The 25,958-nt window shown below is 41.8% G+C and overlaps 2 protein-coding genes across 8 annotated transcripts in view; one reads left to right on the top strand and one right to left on the bottom strand.

Annotated features, from left to right (window-relative positions):
- Positions 1 to 25,958, top strand: part of PSMA4 (proteasome 20S subunit alpha 4) — a 201,514-nt gene that overhangs the window by 88,489 nt on the left and 87,067 nt on the right. The gene's annotated exons all lie outside the window — the stretch shown is intronic.
- ABLIM2 (actin binding LIM protein family member 2) overlaps positions 1 to 25,958 on the bottom strand; it is a 59,222-nt gene that overhangs the window by 15,197 nt on the left and 18,067 nt on the right. For 3 of the 7 annotated variants that reach the window (XR_008332182.1, XR_008332179.1, XM_053403012.1), the window contains 9 exons: positions 24,799 to 24,892; positions 19,854 to 19,941; positions 18,948 to 19,006; positions 16,858 to 16,941; positions 16,017 to 16,163; positions 13,949 to 14,069; positions 12,207 to 12,305; positions 4,573 to 4,674; positions 3,048 to 3,101 (listed from right to left, as the gene is read on the bottom strand). Coding sequence is in view for 1 of the 7 variants with exons in the window: in XM_053403012.1 (XP_053258987.1) it covers positions 3,048 to 3,101; positions 4,573 to 4,674; positions 12,207 to 12,305; positions 13,949 to 14,069; positions 16,017 to 16,163; positions 16,858 to 16,941; positions 18,948 to 19,006; positions 19,854 to 19,941; positions 24,799 to 24,892 (848 nt within the window). In the remaining 6 variants the exon portion in view is untranslated. The remainder of the gene's footprint in view (positions 1 to 3,047; positions 3,102 to 4,572; positions 4,675 to 12,206; positions 12,306 to 13,948; positions 14,070 to 16,016; positions 16,164 to 16,857; positions 16,942 to 18,947; positions 19,007 to 19,853; positions 19,942 to 24,798; positions 24,893 to 25,958) is intronic. The other 4 variants (XR_008332177.1, XR_008332178.1, XR_008332180.1 and 1 more) reach the window with 4 other exon arrangements.

Below are 25,958 nucleotides of genomic sequence, written 5' to 3'. Positions count from 1 at the left end.
ATGATTAAGCCTGGATCCAAGCCACCAACTCTAACATAAATAATGTGTCTTCACTTCCCTCATTTTTAAAAGCTGTCTTCATTTTCCAGAGATTTAGCAATTGCTTTGAATCTGCCCTATATCCTTCCCTATGTCTTTCAGCCATGTGTGTGCCCTACACTTGGGATTAATATTTAGATCACACTAACCTCCTTACAATAATTTATTGTGTGCTATAGCAAAATATATAAACACTTTTATGTCTCCAACAATAAAGCCTTGTTGGCATTCGTCTGTCTTGAGAGACAATGAAGTGCGTCTCTGGGGGTGAAGTCAGAACACTCCATTGATGTGAGCTCCCCAGCATACAAGCCTGAGCAGTGTGTATGGAAGTCCTGGGCTGCCCAGATTACAAGACTCCCCTCTCTGCCTCGCAGGGGGGGAAAGGAAAGCAATGCGTTTGGAAACAGGTTGGCTGCAGGAGTTGCTGGAAGGAGGCATACAAGGTGCCATCCAACTGTCCTAGGGACTCCACTCAGATTTGTGTAGGGTTTGCTCCTTAGCCTTTTCTCCTCCTGAAGATATCCCACAAAGCAGCAGAGCTTTTGCAGAGTTTTCCTTTTCCTAGATGGGCTACCTTCCTAGGCTGACAAGCCCCATCTGCCCCTCACTTCCTTTTACGGTATGAGCAGAAACCGCCTTCTTGACTGATGGACCCCCTCTTGCTCTTGTCTGCTCTATCTGCTAGAGCCCGTCTTCACATGCAGGGGAACTCCCTAACTCACCGAGGGTTTGAGACCCATCAGCTTCCCCATCTGGTTTAGCTGACCAGTTGAAGCCGTTTCTCAGGGTGCAGCTGCTGTCACATGCTGACAGCTCCTAGGAGCCTCAGGTGAGAGCTGAGTGCAGGGTGGGGACCAAAGGTGGAGCATGACATGTCCCTACACCAGAGGGACTAACCATCCCCTAATGCTCCATAAACCACAGGGCAAATAACATGTAATTAGCCTTCTCTAGTATTTATTAGTTTTCAGATAACTGAACAGAAGCACAGACTTTTATTCTCTTAGCACAATACACCTGCCTTGTATCTGTACGAATCCTGACAGATAGGTCACCAATGTGAATCTTCAGAATACCACATTATTATGTAAGGACAGGCTAAGAAGAAAATGGGGAGGAAGCAAACAGTGAGTGACCTCACTGGGATGTGTGGCTTATATGCAAGATTTATCTGTGTCACACAAGGCAAAAATCTAGCATGCAGAAAAGGTGGCGAATACTGCAGAATTCAACAACTGATTAATGCATTTTGATGTTTGCCTCATAACTACAATGAACTTGCATTTTGGTAGAGAGTCTAAATATTCACTGGAGCTCCACCAATACCGGTATTTTTCTACATTAGTTAGAAATGCTGCTGACATCTCTGTCTTTACAAATCTGATGGTTCCAAGCCACTAATCCATTGAACTTAAAAGATAATACATTGTTATCTTTTGCACTATATGTATCTTCATATGTACCTGAGACATGCTCCCCCTTCATGTGCATGATTGATTTTGGAATAATCTGATGTGCATCTTTCCTGGTCAAAGTTACCAGTTAGCTCCACAAGATCTGTTACAGCTTCACGAGATCCACAAAAAGAACGGGTTGTCCTCAGGCACAGGAACAACAAAAACATCCTTTCATCACCTTCCTATTAGGGGCTCCAGGGCTTGGAGAAGGACTTTGTGACCTGACTGAGAGGCCTGCCTGAGGAAGTTATCCAAAACCCCCTGTGACACCATCTCTTTCTACGCATTGCTGGGACCAGTGGTGTGGCATTTGTCTCTGAATTGGCCATATAATGAACCCAGCTTCCAGCAGTGATCAGGATACTTAAGTTGGAGGCTATGGTCTCACCGGCTATGTCTCAGGTTCCCTCATGGTGCTTTCATGGGCCAGAGGATCCAAGTGCCTCCCACGCTACCAAACCAACCCAAGAGCACAGGAAATGCACCAGGAAGAAAGCAGATGGAACACAGGGGAAGTGCCCATCTTTAGACCAGAGGCCTGGCCTAGTTCTCCACAAGGCAGCAAAGCCTAGAAGAGGCAGACTGGAGGAGAGATGCTTAAGAGGCCTCCATTCACTTTCAACCCCGGCCAGAGCAAGTTGCTTGCTAGCACCTCTCCATAATGCTGCCCTGTCACGATTTCAGCTCCCAGCCTTACCTCTAACAACTGACTTCCAGGACCCAGAGCTGGAGAACAACATCACCCTGTTCCAGATGCAAAGGCAGGGGGAGTGCTGAGCACCATGGCGTCCAGCTCTGCCTTTGGCTCACTTCTCCCAGTATCTGAAATAAACCTATATATGTACCTTCCCTGCCAGCACACATTCATTTCTTTGAGCATTAGCATCTGCAAAAGAGCTACTGAAGTGGATCTGACCTGGCCTGACCCTGACACTTTCCTTGTCACCTTGTTTCAGCCTCTTGGCGGTTTTGTCAACAGCAGCATTTGTTGACAGTCATTTCCCCAATTCTTTTCACTTCCTCATGCGTGCCACATGATTTATTTATTTTTTTACACTTTAATCCCCATTAAGATGTTTGAAGATGTTTCCAGGCAAACCCTAAACTGCATTCTGTAGCAGAGAATTGCTAAGAATTAGCAGCAGAAACAGGATACAGGAATTAAAAGGCAATTTACGGTGCCATGACTGTAAAATATTTTACAGCAGGCACTGTTAAGAGAAAAGAGGGAAATATAAGCCAACAATCCAGGTGAATCCCACTAACAATGTACTGTATGTTTTGCAAAAAGCACAAACAAACAAACAAAACCACCCTTGGAGGCGTAGGACACAATAGTGGTGGATCTTTGGGAGACCAGCAGCAGTGTCCGAGATTGCCCAGTAACAAAGAAGTAAGATCCCGTCTGCCTGGACATACAATCATGCAACCGGAATAGTGATAGGAACAAATGAGCAGAGAGTGGTGGAACACACTCAGAGGTAAACATGCATAAGGAGGGAAAAGGACCTGGCTAGACCACACGCAGCAGAGAAAAGCAGACTGTACCATGCTGTCTGTAGATAGGGGGTTTCCTATAGATGTTATCTTTTATTCCAGTGTCTGAGAAGAAGGAAAGAAAAAGAAGAAGACCCAAACAGTAAGCAAGCGGTTGAAATATGCTTCCTCTTTATCAAATACCTCCACCACCACCCCAGATATTGAGTAATGTATTGCTTAATTTTGAGCATATAAATAAATGAGACATTAGCATTGGCTTGGTTCCTAACTTGTTGCTGTGTTCATGGAAGGAGATTTGCACTCCTCGAAGGACTCCCTGTGTATACAGATTTCCTGACCATGGAGCAAAAAGTTAGGAATCAACTCAGGAACAGATTTATTTATACGTGCGACCTTTCTGCAGTGTACTTAAGATGGCTGAGCAATGAATGCTCAATTCTTTCATATTTCTTTTAATGATAAAATGCATTTTTTAAAAATGGGCCATGTGGCTGAAATGTTCCCATATACCTAATGTGGCTAAAGCCTTGTTCAGCTGTTAAAACTCACATGTAAAACCAAGATGTGAAGAGACTCACCCCCAACGTCATACAGACCGTGCATACAACATGAATATCTGCAGGGAGGTATCACACGAAAGCTTCTGTCTGGATTGTTCAGTCTTCCAGATTGTATGGAAAGTATACACAATACAATGTAAATATCTGGGAGACATGTCATTTGATATACTTTTGTAAGAGTTACTCATTCCTTTAAGAGAATTTAAAAGATTTAGCTATCTTTATGGTATCCAGTTCAGCCAGCCAGCATTAACATATATATTACCAGCTCTGATCAATTTTTTCCAAACTTTTTTTTGCAGTAGCTTTAAGTCCTTAAAAAAAAAGTTTGTCAGAGTCCTAAGTGACTCAGGGTTCCAGATGCCTCCCAGCTGATGTTCATGCTATATGTGAGGATGTGAGAGGGAGAAGCTACTCTTTTGCATATAGCATGAGACGGATTAGTCAACACAGCTCCCTCTCTGCTCATGCGATGGTTTTACACACAAGTATAAGGCCTGAACAGGGCTTGGGGCTAAACTAGATGTGATGCATGAGATCTGATTGTTTTCTGTGTTTAAAGGTTGCCATGTCAGGCCCAGTTTGAAGTATTAAAGGCCAAACTAGAGATTATTTGAGCTCTCCCAACCAGAGATCTCCCAAAATTCTTTTCACTTTGTTCTTTGTAGGAAGCAAAGCGAGTGTGACTTAAATCAGGGAAGCTACGTGGTAAGAAAAGGTATCCCAGTGCTGCTGCCCCAATAACAATTGGATTCCAGATGCTTGCAAGCAAAGGAAAATATGGCTTGGATAGCAAAGGAAAATATTCCAGTTTGGCTCTTAATTTGATGGCCTAGAAAATTGTTGTTAATAGATGGAAGTTAAGATTTGTATATTAGGCATAAAATGCAATTAAGTGTAGCATTAAATATTTTTGGTTTATATAAAAATAAAATTTGTTTGTCTATTGTTTATACACGCAAGCATTACAGATGATGGCAATTAAAGATTAGGACAAAGCAATGAATGCCTACCTGGGACATGGAAATGTCTAGGTGCTTGCTGATATAGCGATGATGAAGATTTGCTGTCTGAGCACATGGATAAGCTTGGAGTGCTTCGACCACTTTCGCTGCCTCCAAGAGGAAGAGCAAAACAAAAACAAAAAGCATATAAAACAAAAAAATGGCAAGCAAAATAGAGATAAATTCAAGCATAAAAGAAAAGCTTTTTCAAATGACTTCTTAATCCAACATTTTCTTTAAAAAAAACAACAGCAACCAACAATGGCTTAAGGTAAAGGTACCCCTGCCCGTTTGGGCCAGTCTTGCCAGACTCTAGGGTTGTGCGCTCATCTCACTCTATAGGCTGGGAGCCAGCGCTGTCCGCAGACACTTCCGGGTCACGTGGCCAGCGTGACAAAGCTGCATCTGGTGAGCCAGAGCCGCACACGGAAACGCCGTTTACCTTCCCGCTGGTAAGCGGTCCCTATTTATCTACTTGCACCCGGAGGTGCTTTCGAACTGCTAGGTTGGCAGGCGCTGGGACCGAACGACGGGAGCGCACCCCGCCGCGGGGATTCGAACTGCCGACCTTACGATCAGCAAGTCCTAGGTGCTGAGGTTTTACCCACAGCGCCACCCGCATCCCACTAACAATGGCTTAGGAAGCCCCAAATTATTTCAAACATCCCAGCAGCTTCTGATTCTGTAAGTATCTGCAATACTGCACTATGGCTCAAATCTTAAAACCTATATAGGAAAGTATTTAAGATTGTGTACTTGTTAACAACTATGCTATGCAGAAGGGTAGGAAATGGCTTCACTAAAAGTTTAGCCCAACATCATTTGCACCACATACAGATCTTATCATCAGAGTTGCATCCTCTCCCAAAACGTACTGGGGTGGACCATATCAGCCCCCATGAACGTATGAAGCTAGCTGAGTGACAACTATTCAAACTAGTGGTGGCTCCCTAAACTCTCAAAGAAGGAGCTAGTCTGGGTCAAACATCTTGGAAGTAAGGGCTTGTCCACACTTTCATCTGACCTGAGTTTTCACTGGATTCTAGATCAGTTTCTTATCCCTGCTCTGAACCCACTGCCCAATTGATCCAGTTAAAGCTGCAGCATAATTGCTGAAGTGAAGAAATTCCTTACTGAGCTGCAGAGCAAATTCACAAAGCATCAGTGAAGCATTTACTGAAGCTGGTAGGCAATGCATGCATGAGGCAAAGCTATCAGTGCTTATTAGAATAAGAAGGAAGATAAATTAAGAAATAACTGGACAAGGTTAAACCTTCGTGTAAAACCCTGAGAGTACTATATACTGAATGATTAGCTCCCATTATATTAAGCCTTCACCTTTTTCGATGAGCTCCCAGCTTTTCCCTCTTACCTCTCTTTTTTCTAGCCCCCACCCCTAAATCCTGGCCCCACCCACCTTTATGTACAACAGGTAGTTTTATAGGGGCTTCCTACTTGCCTTCTCGCCTAGGATTATTTTATATGGATTTCGCTTTCCCTCCTATGTTTTCGCTTTACTTTTTATTTTCAGTTTTAGCCATAGTCACCTTAGATTTGTGACATGTACGCTTCTTAGGTTTGTTACAAATTCCTTCCTGTTTATTATGTAAAAAAGGAATGCATTTTTAAAGTAAATTTTATTAACACTGTCTTAACTGAAACAGTGAGTTTATTCTCTGCAAAATATTTTGTCTGCATTTTGATATTGCTTTATGCCTGGCACCAGTCATGATATTTTTCTCTTTTTAACGCTTCAGATTGAAAGGCCTCTCTTGTGACATTTGTTTTGAATTCTTTGAACCTGAAGTAAACAGACACGTGTAAATATATCAAAAATTGTCTCATTTCCACATATTGTCCCTCCATCTCCTTGCAGTTAATTAACTGCTTTTTCATAGAATAGTACAATATTACAGTTTTGGAAACAATGTAATGAACAGCTACACCCCAACAACTTTATTTCCAAAACTGGAATTTTCTTATGTCACAGCTTTTGGGGGAACTGCTTTCAGTATGGGAAATCCAGTTCACAGAAAGTCTCATGACACACAGAGCTACAGGCTAGATTTGCTAAAGCAAATCTTCAGAGTGTGGGGACACAGCTTTGCTGATGTAACTGGTCATAAATTCTACTTTGTCTCCCCTATAATCCCCTCTCGACCCTCTGATCTCCATACTATTTTGTGTGTGTGTTGTATTATCAAGTCACGGATATATAATGCCATATTCCAGGTATTATGATGTAAAATGTATTATTTATTATGTATACATTCATTTCCTCTTTTCTTTCAAATCATCTTGTAACATGAACCAATTATCAGTGGCATTTTTTATGGCATTATAAAATAGCTGAGGAAACAAAAAAGTTCAAAAAAAGGGGGCGAGAAACCTAAGCTATTATTAAACAACCGAAAGCTGAATGGACATTCTAAATCCTACGCAACTGATGCTAATTTGGAGAAACCGCTTTAGCATGGAAATAATGGGAGAACAATTATGGAAATTTATTGTCCCTAATTAATAATGAAATTTATTTGGGAGAGGACGTAGCACCCCGGGACTGGCCAAAGTTTTGTGGGCAGTCTGGAAGGACATAACCCCAGCTGTTGCTGAATCATTTATAGCTCCCCCTCTCAACCTGTAACCCCCCCCCATCAGCTCTTTGAGGGGTTGGATTTGGTTCCCATTTCAACCCATTCTCCATCAAGGAGCTGCTTTCAGGTTCCTTATTGAGGGCATTCACAGAGCACTGGCCTCTGTGCGTACTCTCTGTTGGCTCAGAGCCACTGTGACAGTCTTCCACAACCCGGTGCCCTCCAGATGTTTCGGAGTGCAATTCCCATCAGCCCCAAGCAGCATGTCCATGTGGGAGGAGGGTAATGGGAGCTGTGGTCCAAAACATCTGGGCACCAAGTTGGCAAAGGCTGCAGTGTAGGTCAGTGAGTTTATAAAGAGATGCGCCTCTTTCTAGATATACAGCCTATCAAATTTATCCAATTTCTGCTTTGGCCAGGGGACCCGCCACTCTTCCAAAGAACATGAATTATATCTGTAAGATAGGAAAATCAGCCTTGGGTCAATTTTACTTCTATGGCTGAAGGGAAGAGTAGGGAGAAAGCTTGTAAAATGTGCTTCTGCTTTTTCCATCCTTTGCATAGGGACGAGATTTCATTTCATTTATTTTGGAGTTCTTCCTTTTGCCAATTTGATGCCACTTAAAACACAAGGGAACATATGGTAATACGCTAATACCTCACTTTTATAAATAAATGGATGCTTTACTAGGAAAAGCAAGAGACAGAGAACCTGCCACCAGTACTGTGCAATGTGCAGCTGCAGCAGTGTTGAGCATGCATTAGGAAACTTTCTAAGTTCACACAAACTCCTGAAGCCCTTCTGTGTCTACCCATAGGGAATTCATTGTGTGTCAAGAGTTAGGTATTTCAAGGCAGATGCAGGTGATATACAAAGGGTTTCTTAAAGGGTTCTGCATACCAGTTCACAAGTAAATATATAAATTTAGGTACCTACTGTGTTCCTTTAATTTTGGAGCAACTGAATAACTAACTAACTCTCCTTAAAATGTAGAGAGTTAAAAGTTCTACATCCACCTCTAAGCAATGTAGGAAGATCTGGTCCCACCTCGGATCAGTATAAAAAGCCCAGGAGAAAGTAGAGATAAAGTCTTCTATATTAGCTTTCATTCTGTTTCTTTATGTCTCTCCTTGCCCTCCCTCCCTAACTCCCTTTTCTGGTTGCTATGGACACTGATAGCTATAAACATCTTAGGATGCTTGAATATGATGTAACTCAGAATGGTTTGGGATGATTCACAGTTTACTCCCTCATTTACTCACATTTGCCTTTCCTCTACTCTTTCTAGGCATGGTCTGTGATTTAAAGCTCTATGTCCGAGGGTCCCTTTTTTGATCCAGAGTTCTCCCTGGGGAAAAACGCTCTTTAAAGTTCTGTCTGCAGCAAACTCAAATTGGTGTTTGCTCCGATTCAACTTTACAGAGCAGATTTTTGTGGGGAAAGCTCAGGCCAAAAACAAAAACAAAACCACTTTGGCATGGAACATTAAAAGGGTAGACCTCTGCCTGGCAAGAGCAGAGCAAAAGGTAAGAGCGAATAGGCCTGTAGTTAAGTAGGAGTGCTGAGGGACGTTTAGGGTGATAGATGCAAAAGGGCTAGGCTTTATTAGTGTTTATTTCTTTGTGGGGCATATTTTCTGTAATATTTCCATCCAATTCTTTATTTTCTTCATTTGTTTTTGTTATTTCTTTACCCACAGTTCTAGCACTGGACATCTGCATTGACCTTCTGGGGATCTATTTGCTTTGTTTTCTATTTCTCTGCTGTTGCTGTGTGGATTGTGCTTCAATAAACTGTTTCAGTTGCAATTTTGTGTGTGTTATCTTTTCTACTGATTTAGCTTTACCCACCAGGACGGAATTTCAAAGGCAGAAATTTTACAGCCAGTAGGGGGTGGTAGCCACTGTCTTACGTGAGAGTGCAGTTCAGGGGCACCTGTGAGGTGGGTACTAAATGTGCCCTTGGGTGGGATGGTCATGTTCATTCACTCTCACATGAATGTCCCAATCTGGTCACTTTGTTCCCTATGTGCATGGCCTCACTTTCAAAGACCTACCATGGTGATGAATGGGAAGGATGTGGCTCTGGGTAGGAGAATATAGCACCTTCATCCTCTGGTGACTTGTGTCATTTGAAAGTCAGACATTGCCCCACTTTTCCTGTGGCATGTAATGGCATCCATTTACTGCGACCCACAGATCTCAAATTTGGGCCAGGCCTTAGCTACAGAGCTTCACCTTTGCATCCTGTCTGCATTGTTTCTCCTGATTCGGTTTCTTGGTGTGATGCTACAATGAGATACTGAAGCATGACCACATGTGTGCGCATGAACACAAACTTCTTCTCAAATCCCTGGCATGCATAAACCGCAGCATTGACTCCCCCTTGTTTCCTATTTGTGTATATGAGATGAAGTATGAATATTCATCACATCAATTATACTACATTCAGATTAGATTCCCACCCCCTCTTCAGCTTAATGTAATGAGCAAAAAGGAAAAGGCCAGACTTTCCACAAGAGTACCCCCACAGACAAATGAGAGGTAAGGGTGACCCTATTTTTGCATTCCTGGTCCTCACTCAAGCTCACAAGAGGGATTTGCTAAAAACTAAAGGGGGGGGAGCTTTCCTTTGGGTGCTGGAGTGTCAGAAATGCACCACATTTAAACCTACAACTGTTTTCAGAAACTGCCCTGGGGAATTATACTGATGGGCAGTCCAGAAATACTTTCAACAGCACAAAACCAGGTGTCTTTATTCCTTTTGCTATCTGGGTGTAATGGTAGTGCTGATTCTGTGCCCATGAACAAGAAACTTCTATATTTCTCTTTGGGTGGAGGTAGCATGCCTTTGCCACCATATCTCGGTCAGTAATTAGTTGCAAACTAGAGAAAAGCAGCACTATTTGACTAGGTCTTTGTGAAGCTGTCTTGGATCATTTCGAGGGAAGATTTTAGGATCTCTGATCTGCAGCATCTCAGAGATGGATCTGATCTTGTACTTGTCAGTCACCTACAACTTAGGGCTTCTAGAGTGCAGCAGGTAATTGTGACTGATGGTATTTGTTGGACCCTAAGCCTTTAATTAAAAATTAGAGTAGGACGTGCCTGCTGAAATCTTCCTGCATCTGCTTAGTCCATTCCTATACAGCAGGGGTCAGCAAGGTTTATCTTGCCTGGGCCAGATTGGTCTCACAGAGATCCCTCCGTGGGCTGGATTGCGCGCTTGCCCGCAATTTTTGGCGTCTGCGTAGACGTGATTTTCAGCACTGCAGAAGCGAGTCTCTGCCACACTGTGCCGGTTTAGCAAACAACCTTGGCAGGCCGCTTCCGGCCCATGGGCCTTAGGTTGCTGACCCCTGCTATACAGCAACTTTTGAGTGCTGGAGGGTATTTGTGATTTTGTTCCCAGGAAAATTGCCCTCTCCCCTCCCCGTTACTTAACAGTTGAACTGGGAACCCTCCTGGGCCTAAGAACTGTACCCCTTTGCGGGCAATGCTGCAAGGCCTTCAAACCAGTGTGAGGGCCGGGTAGTGTATGTTACTCTTACCTTTGTACAGTAGGCTACATTCCAGCCATGCAAAGTCAGAGGTTTCCACATTTCTCCACAACACACACATCTCTCCATCCAGGCAAGCAAGAGGCATCATCATCACAGTTCAAGGACACATTCCAGTCAGGCAACAGCAGGCGAGGGCATTGGGCATGTGGGGTGTTGCCACCACCCTGAGCCACATGCTCCGGAAAGCAGCAGCTGGGAAGCCAGCTTCGTGGCATCACTCCAGCCACTCCAGATGAGGCCTGGAGACCACATCCACCCCTGCATGAGGCTCCTCATCCTTGAGTTGAACGAACCTATTCGTTTTGCTTGGATTACTACTTTGAAATTAGAGTCTGCCACTTGGACTGCTACTTCCTGAAGACAGTAAGAGGTTAACGTCCACAAATTCATTGTGTGCAGACGTGCAGAACAGCACAAAGCCTCAAGTCTCATGAAGTCGTCTACGCTGAAAAATGTGCCAAACTGACAAGAGTGTGCTTCTAGAAGAAAGAGGCTCAAATATTTGTGGTAGGTTGCCAAGGCGGCCACGGAATACATTCCTTAAAATGAAACTTCACCAACTTTTAGCTGAAGGGTTAGGTTCATCTCACAAGATAATAGTACTGCTCTAATGCACAACAAAGAAACTCGTCTTCACTCAAGATTTAAAAATTCAGCGTATCAGAATATGACAAGCATGTTAGGCTGCTTTTATCTACCGATTAGTGGAATATGGTACAAATTTCATACATTGATAAGAATTAAACATTTTTTCCTAACAACAGCTATTTTCTTTCCGGTTTCTTATGCCGTTTCACTTATTGTTGCCTTTTTAAGCTTCTCATTGTATTTTATATTATCAATAAAATTAGCAATTTTGTGGAAGAAATAATGTTTTATTAAACACCTCCAATGTTTTAACTATTTAGGTAATACACAGGAGAAAAGGATTCTAAAGATTTCCTCAGCACATATTTCCTGCTTGCCCTCTCTCTACACAAACACACACAAACACACTCACATACACACAGAATCAATCAAAGCTTTTGTGAAATATTGCAAGATGTTCCCAATTTTATACACAGCGCACATCTCGGGAGATCAAACCCAACTGATGCAAGGCCTAAGGTTATAAACTAGTGAACTGGAAATTAGAAAGAAGGGCAGCAATGTTGGAGACTGGATACCTGGCCAAAAGGAAGGTAGGGAAAAATAATTTTGGGTAGATATTTGATTTAGCCATTCATATTTCCTTGGGCTTTGTACATTTGATCTGACAAAAAAATAAAAATAAACAAGTTTGTAAATGTCTGTAATATTGTGAAGTTAAATAATTTTGCCCTCAGTAATCATTCAGTACCCACAGAAGAAAAGATTTATAGCAAGAAATAGCAACAAAAGTTAGAGAGAGAAAATTATCTATTAGAGAGACATGCAAACACAACAGCAAAACACACTTGGAGATGTCTACAGCAACCACATCACAAATGGCATTCCTGGGCCTTACCTTTGAAGAAAGGGATGTAATGATGTCTGAATGTAGATGTAAGGCTTGTGTGTTGGGGCAGGGAGATGCAGCTACTGGTACCAAGAGTCTGAGTACCAGCTAGGGGGCAACAGAAAGTTAAATGAAAATAAACTCCTTCATTTGCTTACTGAAAGCTACAAAACACTCACAGCAATGACACCTTTTCAATTTAGGAAAACTGTCATACTAATAATGCAAAAGTGTGTTTGCACTAGGATGGATTGGGATGAGTTGAGGAGGAATAGCAGTGAAGCCAGAAGCGCAACATCTCTTGAGAAGCAGGAAACTCTATTCTAAGACTTGGAAGTAGTGAATTCATTTCAATGAACCTAGAGCGTACCACAGTTCAGACTGTGTAACAGCAGGGGTTGTGTGAGGAAAATCACCCCTACCCTGCTAAGCTGTTGTTCTGCCTACGTTTGGGAGGGGTGTTGAGGGTGGGTTTGGACAGTCTTGAAGCGGTACTTTGACTCCTCTGCCAAGGCATCTCCCATTTCCCAGATGGGCAACTCAGCATCCACACCCAGGTATGTAACTTTGAAACCTATCTATACATGACACAATTTGTGTTGCTTGTAACACATAGTTTTTTATTTAGGGCTGGGGAAAGGGGGACTGCCCACCTGCCTACAGTCTGGAACCACAGTTGTTATTTCACTTCCAGATAAAAGCAGAACAGCGACTACTGGGGGCTGCTAAATCATCCATGTCTGGAAGAACCTTTAATTTGTCTCAACAGGAGTTTGCTTCCAAGCCTCAGAAGGGAAAATACCATTCTCTTTCCTATAGCAATGGCACAACTGTATTTGGAGTACAGTGGTACCTCAGGTTAAGTACTTAATTCATTCCAGAGGTCCATACTTAACCTGAAACTGTTCTTAACCTGAAGCACCACTTTAGCTAATGGGGCCTTCCGCTGCCGCTGCACCGCCGGAGCACAATTTCTGTTCTCATCCTGAAGCAAAGTTCTTAACCTGAAGCACTATTTGTGGGTTAGCGGAGTCTGTAACCTGAAGCGTATGTAGCCCAAGGTACCACTGTATTAGGTTCATTTCTGGAGATCAGAGTTCAAAAATTATCTTTTCTGGACTGGGTATATTGTAGGAGGGTCTTGGTGGTGCTTACCCAACATATTTTACCTGGTCCTTTCAAGTGACATTATCAATATATTTATTATTATTGCTAGAGATGGATTTTTCTTGTCTTCTGGATGACAAATAAATCCTACTGAAAACATTAAGCTTCTCCCACTTCCCTGAAAGGATAATAGTGCACCTGGAGGTTCTTGTAGTGGAACCCTGAATCAGAGTGTTTAATCCAGTGAGGACTGACTTTGTGTAGGAGGAGGAGGTGGAGTGAACATGTTCTTTGGGGAGAGCCACTACCAAAGGAGGGGGGCTGCTCAATATTCTAGAAGTCTTCTAGAAGACTTCCATAAATCCCTCATTGCTCACGTGAGTGTGCAGGCCCAATGATGCCATTCTTCAACGGCTGCATGAAGGTTACATCCCATGGATTTTGAAGTGTGTGAGCTTAATGCTCTCAGGATGGCAGTATTTGACAAAATATAAACACCTTGTAATAAATTTTAGAGTGATCCTGAAATTGCAGTTATTTCTGTGCAAGGTACATCTAAAAAGGAAGACTGTCTCCTCTTCCACAGGTCAAAGGTGAGCAGGAAAGCCATGAGCGTCTGTAAAGGAAAGCTGCTCGTCAGTTACCTGGTCGGCTGTAATTCTGAGGAGAGTGAGAGGTTGGGGTGTTGCGGCCGTAGCCAAGTGAGCCAGTAGAACTAGGGCTGGATATCCTGTACTGCTTGAAAGAACGGTCATCTTGGTCACCCTAAGGATGAGAGAGGGAACTCATCAGGGCAGGAAAAACATGAACATTCAAGAAGCTTACAATCAACCACATTTTGCACTCATGCCATCCAAACTTCAGGTTTCCCAATTATGTTTCTTAAAGGTAAAGGTAAAGGTACCCCTGCCCGTACGGGCCAGTCTTGACAGACTCTAGGGTTGTGCGCTCATCTCACTCTAGAGGCCAGGAGCCAGCGCTGTCCGAAGACACTTCCGGGTCACGTGGCCAGCGTGACGAAGCTGCTCTGGCGAACCGGCACCAGAGCAGCACACGGAACACCGTTTACCTTCCCGCTATAAAGCGGTACCTATTTATCTACTTGCACTTAAGGGTGCTTTCGAACTGCTAGGTGGGCAGGAGCTGGGACCGAACGACGGGAGTGCACCCTGCCGCGGGGATTCGAACCGCCGACCATGTGATCGGCAAGTCCTAGGCGCTGAGGTTTTACCCACAGCGCCACCCGCGTCCCATTATGTTTCTTATTCAGTTCCAAAGACACAAAAGCAACGCTAAAAAAACAACAAACCACCTAGACTTTATTGTCACACAATCTCTACTACCCTGGTACCTAGATGAAAAAAATGCAGTAGATTAAATAAATTCACAAAACATTGTAACTGCACTGATATAAACAGGGATGGCTACACACGGCCTGTGGGATGCATCCAAGAGGTTTTCTATGCTTTCTCATGATCCCCTCATTTTGTGTGAGTTTTTCTTACTTAACAGCTGACTTTGTGAAGCCCTTTCTATGTCCCTCCTCCCATATTTTATTGTTCTCCCTTATTTATACAAGAAGCAATGTTCAGCAATCTCACCCATCTCCCACAGAAGCACCAAACATTAATTACGTTGCATTGCATCGATCTTTTAAGTCCTTTCAATTTCAAACAAAGGCACCACCCCACAAATCAATGTTGCTTATGTAATAAAACTAGCCTAGAGCTGGTGAAATTCCTAGATGGGAGATGCGGGTGTGCAACCTCACATGTCACCATAAGCTCCTTAGAGGAAATGTGGGATGTGTGTATCTCAGAATAAACATACATCCTAGGTCTGCTGCGGCTTTGTGTTGGGAATTTGTGACGATTATAAAACAACCCACTCTATTTTCCTAATGAATGAGGCATGATGGAATGAAATGAAGAGTGTTTTAAGACAAACTTTGTATTTTATAAAAGTGTTATTTCACATACTGACAACTGTTTGAGGTTATTATATGTGGGGGACAAATATACTGTCAGGATATGAATACAACGCAGCTGCAAACTGGCAGCTTGGTGTTGACATCACATGATGGGTCTAACTGTGGGAAAGAATGTTCCCGGAAGTTCACAGAATTTACAAGGCTTTGTTCTGTGTGTAATATGAGACCTTCCTGTTGCGTATGTAAAGGAAGTCTGTGTCACTTGCTCGGAGAAGTCTGAACTGATCGGACATGTTTTCTGTACAGCTGAACAGTCAGAAATAAACGAGATGTAAATATATTTCTGACTATCTCCTTTCTCTTGCTGGCATGCAAGGAGGGAGGGGGTGTGCATCTTCCTCGCTGGGAGACGTCGCCTATCAAGATCTACCCTGGACTTGCAGGGATGCCAGCCAAGGAGATCACCGGCAAACAAGCCCCGGGAGCCTGGGAGAGTTGCCAGCCTCTCTTGAGGGGGCTAGTTTTCCAACATATACATGGATGACATGAAGATGAAAGATGCTGAAAGACAGAAGAGAATCTACAAAGCAAAAAGAGCTGCCTATATACAGCCACCAATATCATATCACGTGTGTAACAAAAACATGAATTTATTTTGGCTTGGTAACAGATTTTGAAGTGGAATTTAGCAAGGGATACATCTTAACTATGACATGCATGTATACAATCTTTCACACAAAAATGGCTCAATATTTGCTTAAATATAGCAACACACACATTACCTCCCCGTAACTATGTCTGTCATCTGTCAAATAGCTGATATATGGAGAATAGGAGATCATATCTGGACGGTCTATGTTATAGATAGCTTTATCCTTAGGAAGAGCAGCCAAATCTCTGTAATCAAGGATTTCAACTCCAAGTTTTGCCTAAGAAATAGAGGGGAAAACAGCTGTGAAGAGGCAGCTTAGAAAACAAGTATCACAACACGTTTGATACTGAGAACGTAAGGAAACTTATGAGATACTCCAAAGGGCACAATTTCATCTATTTTCTCTTCAGTTGCTATGGTACAACTAAAGAGTTACGCTTGAATTGTTGGTCTCTGTCTTTGAAATGTTTCTATAAAGCCACTGAGGAACAGCATAGAGAGACATAGTGTGGTGTCACCAGTATACCGATAGCACCCACTTTGTGTTTTTCCTTTTCTATTTTGGAGGTCTTTAAGCAGAGGTTTGACAACCATATGTCAGGAGTGCTCTGATGGTGTTTCCTGCTTGGCAGGGGGTTGGACTCGATGGCCCTTGTGGTCTCTTCCAACTCAGTGATTCTATGATTCTATGATTCTATACTGATCCGGGATAACTATTGAGAGACTGAGACATTGCCTAGAAACTGATGTTGTCTAGATGGGAATAACAAGCAATTATGACAGTCAAAAACAGAAACTATGATAACAAAAACAGAGACCTGCTTGGTTGTATTTCTGTAAACAGACACAGTAATAATATCTGCATATTATTGTTTCTTAATATTTGCTTTCAAAACTAATTCCCTCCTGTCTGCTCTTCATTGCTATCAATGATTTTCTTAGTAATTTCCCCCTGTAATGAATGTACTTACATAAATCACTCGACTTGGGGAACCTGAAGTATTTGAAGCAGGTACTGAAATTATACTCTCAGATGATGTTCTAGTTTCCTGGAACTGAAAACATGTAAGATGAGTATTGTTGAGTAATTATTAAAGGAAAATATAAAATAAAATGTTTTGTACCTCAATTCAAAAAGTAACAGTTTGAAAACCCCTGCCCTGTTGAAAATTATTTATCTGCACAAGCCTAGAATTTGAGTTTAGCATTTCATCCCAGTTCTGAGTTTCAATAAAACTGCAATGCAATGCTAAACTGAAATTTTGTTGTGGGAAATATATGGTCCCCCAATTGTTGTGGGCCCAAACCCCCATTATCCCCAGTCAGCACTGGCCGTGCCAAGGAATGGGGCAGTTGAGTCCAGCAACATCTAGAGGGCCACAGCTTTCCCACCCCTGGTTTAAAGCAATTACGTATATACATATAGGTAAGGGTGTAAATGACCCCTGGACAGTTAAGTCCAGTCAAAGGTAACTATGGGGTGCGGCGCTCATCTCGCTTTCAGGCCGAGGGAGTCGGCGTTGGTCCACAGACAGCTTTCCGGGTCATGTGGCCAGCATGACTGAACCACTTCTGGTGCAACGGAACACCATGATGGAAGCCAGAGTACATGGAAACACCATTTACCTTCCCGCTGCAACAGTACCTATTTATCTACTTGCACTCTGACGTGCTTTCGAACTGCTAGGTTGGCAGGAGCTGGGACAGAGCAACCCCATCACAGGGGTTTGAACCGCTGACCTTCCAATTGGCAACCCCAAGGGGCTCAGTGGTTTAGACCACAGCACCACCTGCTCCCACTACACACCCACCCTTCCATTTAGATGGAGAACCCTTTTACTGGTTTGTTATTCATGCGCTATTGCTTATCATAATTCCTTAGTTCAGCACTGCTGTAATACATGTTACTGGGTCATTTTGCAAACTCCTCCTTTCCATGCTAGCAGCTTAATTGTGCAGATGTTTTCTCCTCCTCCTTTTCTTCATGTGGGTGTGTGATAATTTGGGAAATCATTTGCTGATTTAGGATATTTATCCATTACTGAAAACATGTGATCTTAGCTTTGGAAAATGAAAATTACCGATTTTTTCCAATATTGTGTTCAGTTCTGTCTGCCTGGAAGTGAGGTAACCTACTGTCTATGCAGGACTGCTTTCCCTCTTACTTGTTAAGGGAACTCTTAACAGAAAAATTTAATACTGGCAGCCTGACAGGAGTTAGACCTGGCCTCTTGCTTTATCCTGAAAATATTAGGTAAATACTCAATTGCTTCAGAATTGTAAGTTGTTTTTGATAGTGTAAGTGGTTATCATAATAATAGCAATAGTATCCCACCCATCTAACTGGGTTGCCCTAGTCACTCTCAGCGGCTTTCAACAAATACAGTGGTACCTCTGGATGCAAACGGGATCCGTTCTGGAGCCCTGTTCACATCCTGAAGCGAACGCAACCTGCGCCTGCGCGTGTCGCGATTCGTGGCTTCCATGCATGCACATGACTTCATTTTAAGTGTCTGCACATGCGCGAGCGGCGAAACCCGGAAGTAATGCATTACTTGCAGAGCGCAACCTGAAAATGCTCAACCCGAAGCTACTTCAACCCGAGGTATGACTGTATAGAAGCATAATAAAACATTCAACATTGAAAACTTCATGATACAGGGCTGCCTTCAGATGTCTTCTAAATGATGTCTATCTACTCATTTCCTTGACATCTAATGGGAGGGCATTCCACAGTGTGGGTGCCACCACCGGGAAGGCCCTCAGAGCTAGACCTCAGTGTCCAGGCGATGGAGGTGGAGACGCTGCTCCAGATATACAAGTATTTTATTTCTAAAACATTTCAAAAATTATTTCCCTCACCATTCTGAAATATTTAATAAGTGATCTCTTTCTAATGGAAAACTTAACAGAAAAAACCCCTCAACTGCACCCCCCTGCATTTCCCCCTAAAATTCACAGGTTGATTTCTGACATACAGAATTGCAGAGGCTAAAGAACTCTAATAGCCTGGTTCTTTATGACAATCAATGGAGCACATTTGAACTGGGAAGGGTTTTACCTTGGCTTTTTCTTCAGCTTTGGCTGCCTGTCTGCAGGCGGGATGCCAGATGGAAGCCCCTGAAAATAAAGAGTCTAGTTAATTCTTGATATTTCTAACAGTGTCCCCCGAAATGCTCTATTTACTGGTGAGAGAGAGAGAGAAAGGGCTCATTCACATTTCTGTTTGTTCCATGGTTTTTTTCCATTTGTCCCACGGTTTAAAGTCACAAGTCCAGGAGGTTTTGTTCCCTTGCTTTCCCAATGAAAACCCGCTGAATGTCAACAAATGTCAACCCACAGAAAACCTGATTGATGTTTGTTCCGATTCAGCAGTAAACAAGGTTTTTTTTCCCAGGGAAAGCAGTGGGTCAAAAGAAAATCCTCTTGGACTGTGTCTAGACACCACGGGATAAATGCATGTCTAGATGAGTCCAGATTGAGAGAAAAAGATTGTGCAAAGCCATGCTTTATATGTGAAGTGCTTTAGTTTAGAGGAGGTATGGTAAAAAACATATGTGGTATGTTCAAGACACAATGCTTTAAAAATGGCTAGAATCAAGATCAGATTAACCAGTATACTAAATTAGATGCAGAATTAGTGGTGACTCCTCCTACTCTAGTTGAATTCTTTAAGCAATTCCAAGTGTAGACAACGTAGCTATCATTTTACACTACCCATAGCTCAATACATAAACAGGTGTACAGACATCACAAAGCTACAGATAAGCAACCATATTTTCAACTGCAAACATTTCTTTAAAAATGCTGCATCTTGGAAATTTACATCTCCTCTAAACTAAGACCACAGTGCTCTGCCTATCATAGCAAATCCACAATAAAAACAAAACCAGTTACAACAATGCTAGCTGTTTCTCTATGAATAAAGCTCAGCAGTGCCAGTAATTCCAATCTGTTTTTCCTTTACCTTGAAGATACATCTCTTCTCCTTCTGCAAACATCTGGTTGCACTTGATACACAGTGCACAAGTTGGGTGATAGTGTTTTTCTCCAGCCTGTTGGGAGACAAAAGAGAATAAAGATGAAGGTGTTTGCAATTACTACATCCAGATCACTCTGTAGTTGAGACGAGGATAAAGGAGGGGGTGCTAGTTATTGTAGTCACCTCCACTTCAACCTATGAAACTGAAAGAGTATGTCATGTGTAATCCCCAGTGAAGCATGCAAGTCATTTATTTTAATTTTATTTTAATTTTAATTTTTTAGAAGAAGAGTTTGGATTTGATATCCCACTTTATCACTACCCGAAGGAGTCTCAAAGCGGCTAACATTCTCCTTTCCCTTCCTTCCCCACAACAAACACTCTGTGAGGTGAGTGGGGCTGAGAGACTTCAGAGAAGTGTGACTGGCCCAAGGTCACCCAGCAGCTGCATGTGGAGGAGCGGAGACACGAACCCGGTTCCCCAGATTACAAGTTCACCGCTCTTAACCACTACACCACACTGGCTCTCTCAGGCAAGTCATTTTAAAGTAGGCATTTGAGCAAGTTGATGCTTGAGGGGTAAGGAAATACCACTTTCCGGAAAGCGAGTGTCAAAGACTGAGAAAATATCAGTGTTTCAGTTCTTATAACTCAAGCTTCCTCAACCTCGGCCCTCCAGATGTTTTGAGACCGTAGTATCGAGGACTTCCGGTTTGGGTCGCGGACAGTGAGGAAGCGCAGAAAGCCCCGCTCGGGCTTTCTGAACAACGCGGAGGCTTGGGGGAGCCGCAAGGGCACTGCACCCCCCAAAAATCCCAAGGGGGAGACCCTTGGGGGATAGGCCGCCCAGCAGCGTGGGAGCGGTTTCGCCGTTCTTTCGGGTTTTTTTTCTATGGGAGAAGACTCGAGGACGACGAGACTGCGAGCGCAAATGGGAGAGCACCGACTCCGTGTTGCGATGCCTCTAGCTTCAGCTGGAAAAGGCGACGAACTTCCATAAAGATAAGAATGGATTCCCCAGTGTGTCTAGTTCCTTTTTAAAGCGAAGGATTTGGAATTGAACTGGGTGAACCCTGGATGCTTTCAGATTTCTATATTGGAGTCCATCCAGCGGAGGGCTTAAAATGGCGCAGGATACAAAGTCGCAGGAATAAAGAAGGAAGTTCCTGCCAGCCTGACTGAGTGAGTACATATCGAGAACCCACGGCAGCAGTGCATAGGGCAACTTTATTGCGATATTATAAAGCGCAAGTAATAAAGAAGATGCCAATTTGAAGTTTGTTTTTGTAATGAACTTCGCTTATGTTGATTTTCCTGTTTTTAACTTGACCTCCTTTCCTTCTGCTTAAGAAAAGTTAACAGTTTGGGAAGAGCTGACGGCGGAAACTTAAAATAAAAAAAACAAAAACAAAAACGGAAGGAACTTTAGAACAGACGTTTTAGAACAGACGTTTTAGAATCTGAAACAGACTGAAGGGTGGGTACAGACCCATAAGGAGATCTGTTCCTGTAGTATATTGGTTCTCTTTTCTTTCTTCAGTTCGCCCTAACCTGGACTTTGAAGCTCATTAACTCCCCCCAATTTGGGCTGCTAGCGCTTACTTCAAGCCTCTCGCCCACTGTTCCCCTGAACTGGATATACGTAAGGAACAGAGGAAAGTCCCACTTTTCCCTTTTTTCTCTTCATTTCTTCTTATGACTTTAATTAAATCCCCGATATAACCTTTGGATATAAGCTTCGCCCATTGGGGGAAACTTGCACACACACACACAAAATATATAAATAAGAACGCAGGAGACCCGCGCTGTACATTGGAAGTGATAACTGTCGGGATTTCCTTTTTTGGACCATATTCCGGATGTTTCCCTAGTTTCGATATTGGATTGGGCCGACAAGCGGCTGAAGAGAACAGAATCGTTGAGGCCCGGATGGAAGAATCCTGGTGGAGCCTTATTTTTGAAGTAGACTGAGTTCCTTTTTGGTTACAATCTTGGTTATAATTTAGTTGTAATTGGTTATAGCTTGTTTGGCTATAATTGGGTACAATTCTGGGGGGGAAACTTGCATAATTATAAAAACACTTTCACATTCCTTAAGATAATATTTGGAACTATTTAGATATAGCAGAGATATTTGATTATTTGATTTATTCGACCATTTGATTTAATACAGTGGGTTATCCAAGGCCGTCAACTGGTGGAAATAGCTAAAATTCAATATCGGGGTCATGAGATTTGAAGGATTTAAAGTGCCCAATTAATGGAATTTTCTTTTTTTTCTTTTCTCTACTCTCTCCCTCTCATGTGTATATATGTAGAGTAATTGAATTAAGTTGGGAGGTAATACTGGGTATACAACAAATATTGACACAGCGGGAGAATTTGGGCCTCTCCTCTGGTTTTCTCTAAGTGTGTTTGGAAACTGGACCCAATAAGCTGTGTAAAAGGAACCTCCTGAAGTTTACAAAAGAGGCTTGTCTCTCTGTTTTTGGAGATCCTAGAAAAAAACAAAACAAAAAGATTGTGAGCCCTTTAAGGGAGAGATCTGCCTGATTATGGCGGGGAGAGATGGGAAAAAGGGGGGAGGGACTCCAGGGGAAAGGTAGTCATCACGTCAAGAAGAAATTAAAGAAATTAAAGACCTAGACATCCTATGGTTAAAAATAAAAGAGGAATTCAAACAAAATGAATTATACATGGAAAATAAATTAGGAGAAGTGCAGGAGATGATTGATAAAAAGATAGAGGGGGCAGTTGGAGAACTTTCAATCAAGATTCAAGAGTTGTCAGCTAAATCTAAAATAATTGAAGAATCCAATAAAAAAATGCAGAAAGAGATGAGAGAACAGAAAAAAGAGACAGATAAAATAAAGGAAGAAATGAGAGAAGTAAATAAAATACAAGAAAGGATTTGGGATAATTTAGCTATGACAGAAATGCGTCAGAAACAGCTCCATTTAAAATTTAGGGGAATAGGTGAGGAAATGAACGAAGACATAAAAGAAAAAATGACTAAGGAACTATCTAAATGGCTGGGAATAAAAGAAGAAGACGTGGCCCTCTCTATAGAGAATGCATTTAGAATAAAGGTGAGACCGCAACAAACAAAGTCAAGGAAACTCCTTGGAGATTGTTTAGTGATCCTTAATTCTATTGAGATGAAAAATTTAATCCTGAAAACGAGCTACCAAAAAAAACTTATAATCGAAGGTAGACCTATTATTATCTATAAAGAAATACCAGTTAGGTTGTTACGTAAAAGAGAAGGGTACAGACAAGTGGTAGGCGTTTTAAAAAGAAATGACATACAATATAGATGGGAGTTCCCTGAAGGGGTCGCCTTCTTCTATAAAGATAAAAAATTTAAGTTGACAGACACTCAAGAGGTGGAGAAATTTCTAAGAAGGTATGAGAAGGAGCTTGGCAAGGCTGAAACCAGGTTAAGAGACAGGGGGGAAAGTAAAGACGAGAGAAGAAGAAAGAAGGAGAGAGGAAGTGAGAAAGATGAGAAAGAAGAGGAAGAAGAAGTTGATGAGGAAGTAGGTGGGAAAAGATGCGGCAGAAGAGGAGGAACTCTTAGGGAACAGGGGTTCCAGACCATAAGCTTGGTAACCCGACTAGAGTAAATAAAAGTTAAACATAACAGCATCGTTGAAATTTCTGTCCTGGAATGTGAATGGGCTAAATGAAAAACTTAAAAGGAATAAAATTGAGAAGGCTTTGAAAAACAAGAACTATGATGTGATCTGTTTTCAAGAGACACATGTAGCCAAAAAACACAAACATATTTTGATAAATAAAAGGTTGGGGGTGGAGTTTATTAACTCAGATGTAAATAAAAAAAGAGTAGTAGTTGTTTACGTTAAGGAAAAATGGGACCCCGTATTAACTTGTAAAGACGATGAGGGAAGAATACTGGGAATACAACTTAATCATCAAGGGGAAAAAATCAATGTGGTAACAGTTTATGCCCCAAATACAAACAAAGCAGAGTTTTTTGAAAAATTGGAACAAATATTACTAGATTTAGAAAATTACAAATTAATTCTGCTTGGAGACATGAACGGTGTACCAATGCCAGAATTTGACAGGAGTGGAAAAAAGGGGAAATCGAATGAAGGGAAGCTCCCGAGATCATTTAGTAATCTTGAGGGAAATTTAGATTTAATAGATATATGGAGGCATAAAAACCCAATAACGAAGCAGTTCACACATTTCTCAGAACCCCACCAGAGTTGGGGCAGAATTGATCAGATTTGGGTGTCACGTGCATTATCGACAAGAATAACGAAATGTGAGATACAGCCTAGAACCCTTTCTGATCATTGCCCAATAGTTTTGGAAATAAAATGTGAAACATTGGGAGTGTATAGGTGGAGAATGAACGAATATCTATTTGAAATTGATGAGGTGACCGAAAAGGCTAAAAATACTCTGAAAAATTATTTTGACTTAAATCTGAATAAAGAAACCCCTATTAATATAGTTTGGGATGCCAGCAAGGCAGTGTTAAGGGGTTTTTTAATACAACAAAACAATTACAGAAGGAAATTAAGAGAACAAAAGAAAGAAGAAATTATTACTCAACTGAGAGACTGTGAGAAAAAATTAACAATAAACTCGGGAGACGAAAGGACTAAACAAATATCTAAAGTGTTACAATCACAATATTCAGCATTACTAAATCAAGAAGTAGAATGGAGAATTAAATCCATGAAGCAAAAATATTTCGAATCAGCAAATAAAACGGGGAGATTACTGGCGTGGCAATTAAGAAAAAGCAAAAAGCAAAATGTGATTAATAAAATAAAATCGGGAGATATGATAATAGAAGACCCAGATGAAATAAAATAAAAAAATAGTTTCTTCAAGATTTTTCAAGATTTCAATAAAAAGGTTATATAAAAAAAAGGGCAAAGAGTTGCCTTACCTCCAGAACTCTTCCTGTGATGTACTTTTCACAATTGTCACATCTTATTCCAAATTTAGCATGATAGTCCATTTCACAATATGGAACACCATCTCTAGAAGAAAGACGATATTCATGGATCATTTCAACTACAAATGTCAAAACTGATGATTTAGTTGGAACATTTTATAATTGTATATATAGGGAGTCCTAGCAGTTCCCTAGGTGTGGCTCAGTTGATAAGAAGCAAAGTTATGTGTCCCAGGTTGATTTAATAACACCATGCCATGAAATAAACTGCCCAACTTTTCTGCGGCACATTATTATGCATAATGAATCAATTAATCTACTGGCGATTAACTGTTCAGCTGTGAGGGTTGTAAAGTAACCTTTTACCGTATACTTCAAATGCATTAATGCACTGCACTGGCTCAATACTTTGGGTGGTATCCAATGCTAATTATTCACAGATTAGACCCATTCAAGTTAATGGACAGGAGTATAAGATATCACCCACATTTCCTTTGCCCCATGATTTATTTATTTCTTTCTTTCTTTCTTTCTTCCTTCTTCTTCTTCTTCTTCTTCTTCTTCTTCTTCTTCTTCTTCTTCTTCTTTTGTCCTGCCGCTTCCCCTGGGAAAACCTGCTGTTTACAACTGAATCATGACAAAGCTCCAGACTTTTTTGCAGATTATTGTTAGCTGTGATTTAGCAGCAAACAGCAGGTTTCCCGGGGGAAGCAATGGGACAAAACTAAAATCTTTCAGACCCATTGCTAGATTTCTAAAAGTGTAGATGAGCCCTAACTTAGGTTCCTTAAGTTCAATGGGTGAGTAAGACTTGGTTGAATACAACTGCAGCAATGCAACCACTAGTTTGTGACACTGCTGCTTATAGCATCCTAGTCTTTTTGAAGAAAGCTGTAGTCATTTTATCTCCTGCCTCCTGGGCCAGACCATCTTAATGTGTTTCTCACGCAGTTACAAAGACCGATGATCGCAACTTCACCAGGTAATGAAAGTGACAAATAAGGAAAAAGCTGCTGTGTCAGCAACAGGGCTAAAAGCTGAGCCCTACTCAAGTCAATACATAAATGCCCTACATGCAAGTAATACATGATCTAGGGCAGGTATAGGCAAACTTGGTCCTCCAGATGTTTTGGGACTACAACTCCCATCAC

The sequence above is a fragment of the Podarcis raffonei genome, chromosome 9, assembly GCF_027172205.1.
Source record: "Podarcis raffonei isolate rPodRaf1 chromosome 9, rPodRaf1.pri, whole genome shotgun sequence".
NCBI classification, from domain to species: domain Eukaryota; kingdom Metazoa; phylum Chordata; class Lepidosauria; order Squamata; family Lacertidae; genus Podarcis; species Podarcis raffonei.
The sequence above is the reverse complement of the archived record's forward strand: the minus strand, read 5'-3'. Positions and strand labels throughout refer to the sequence as shown.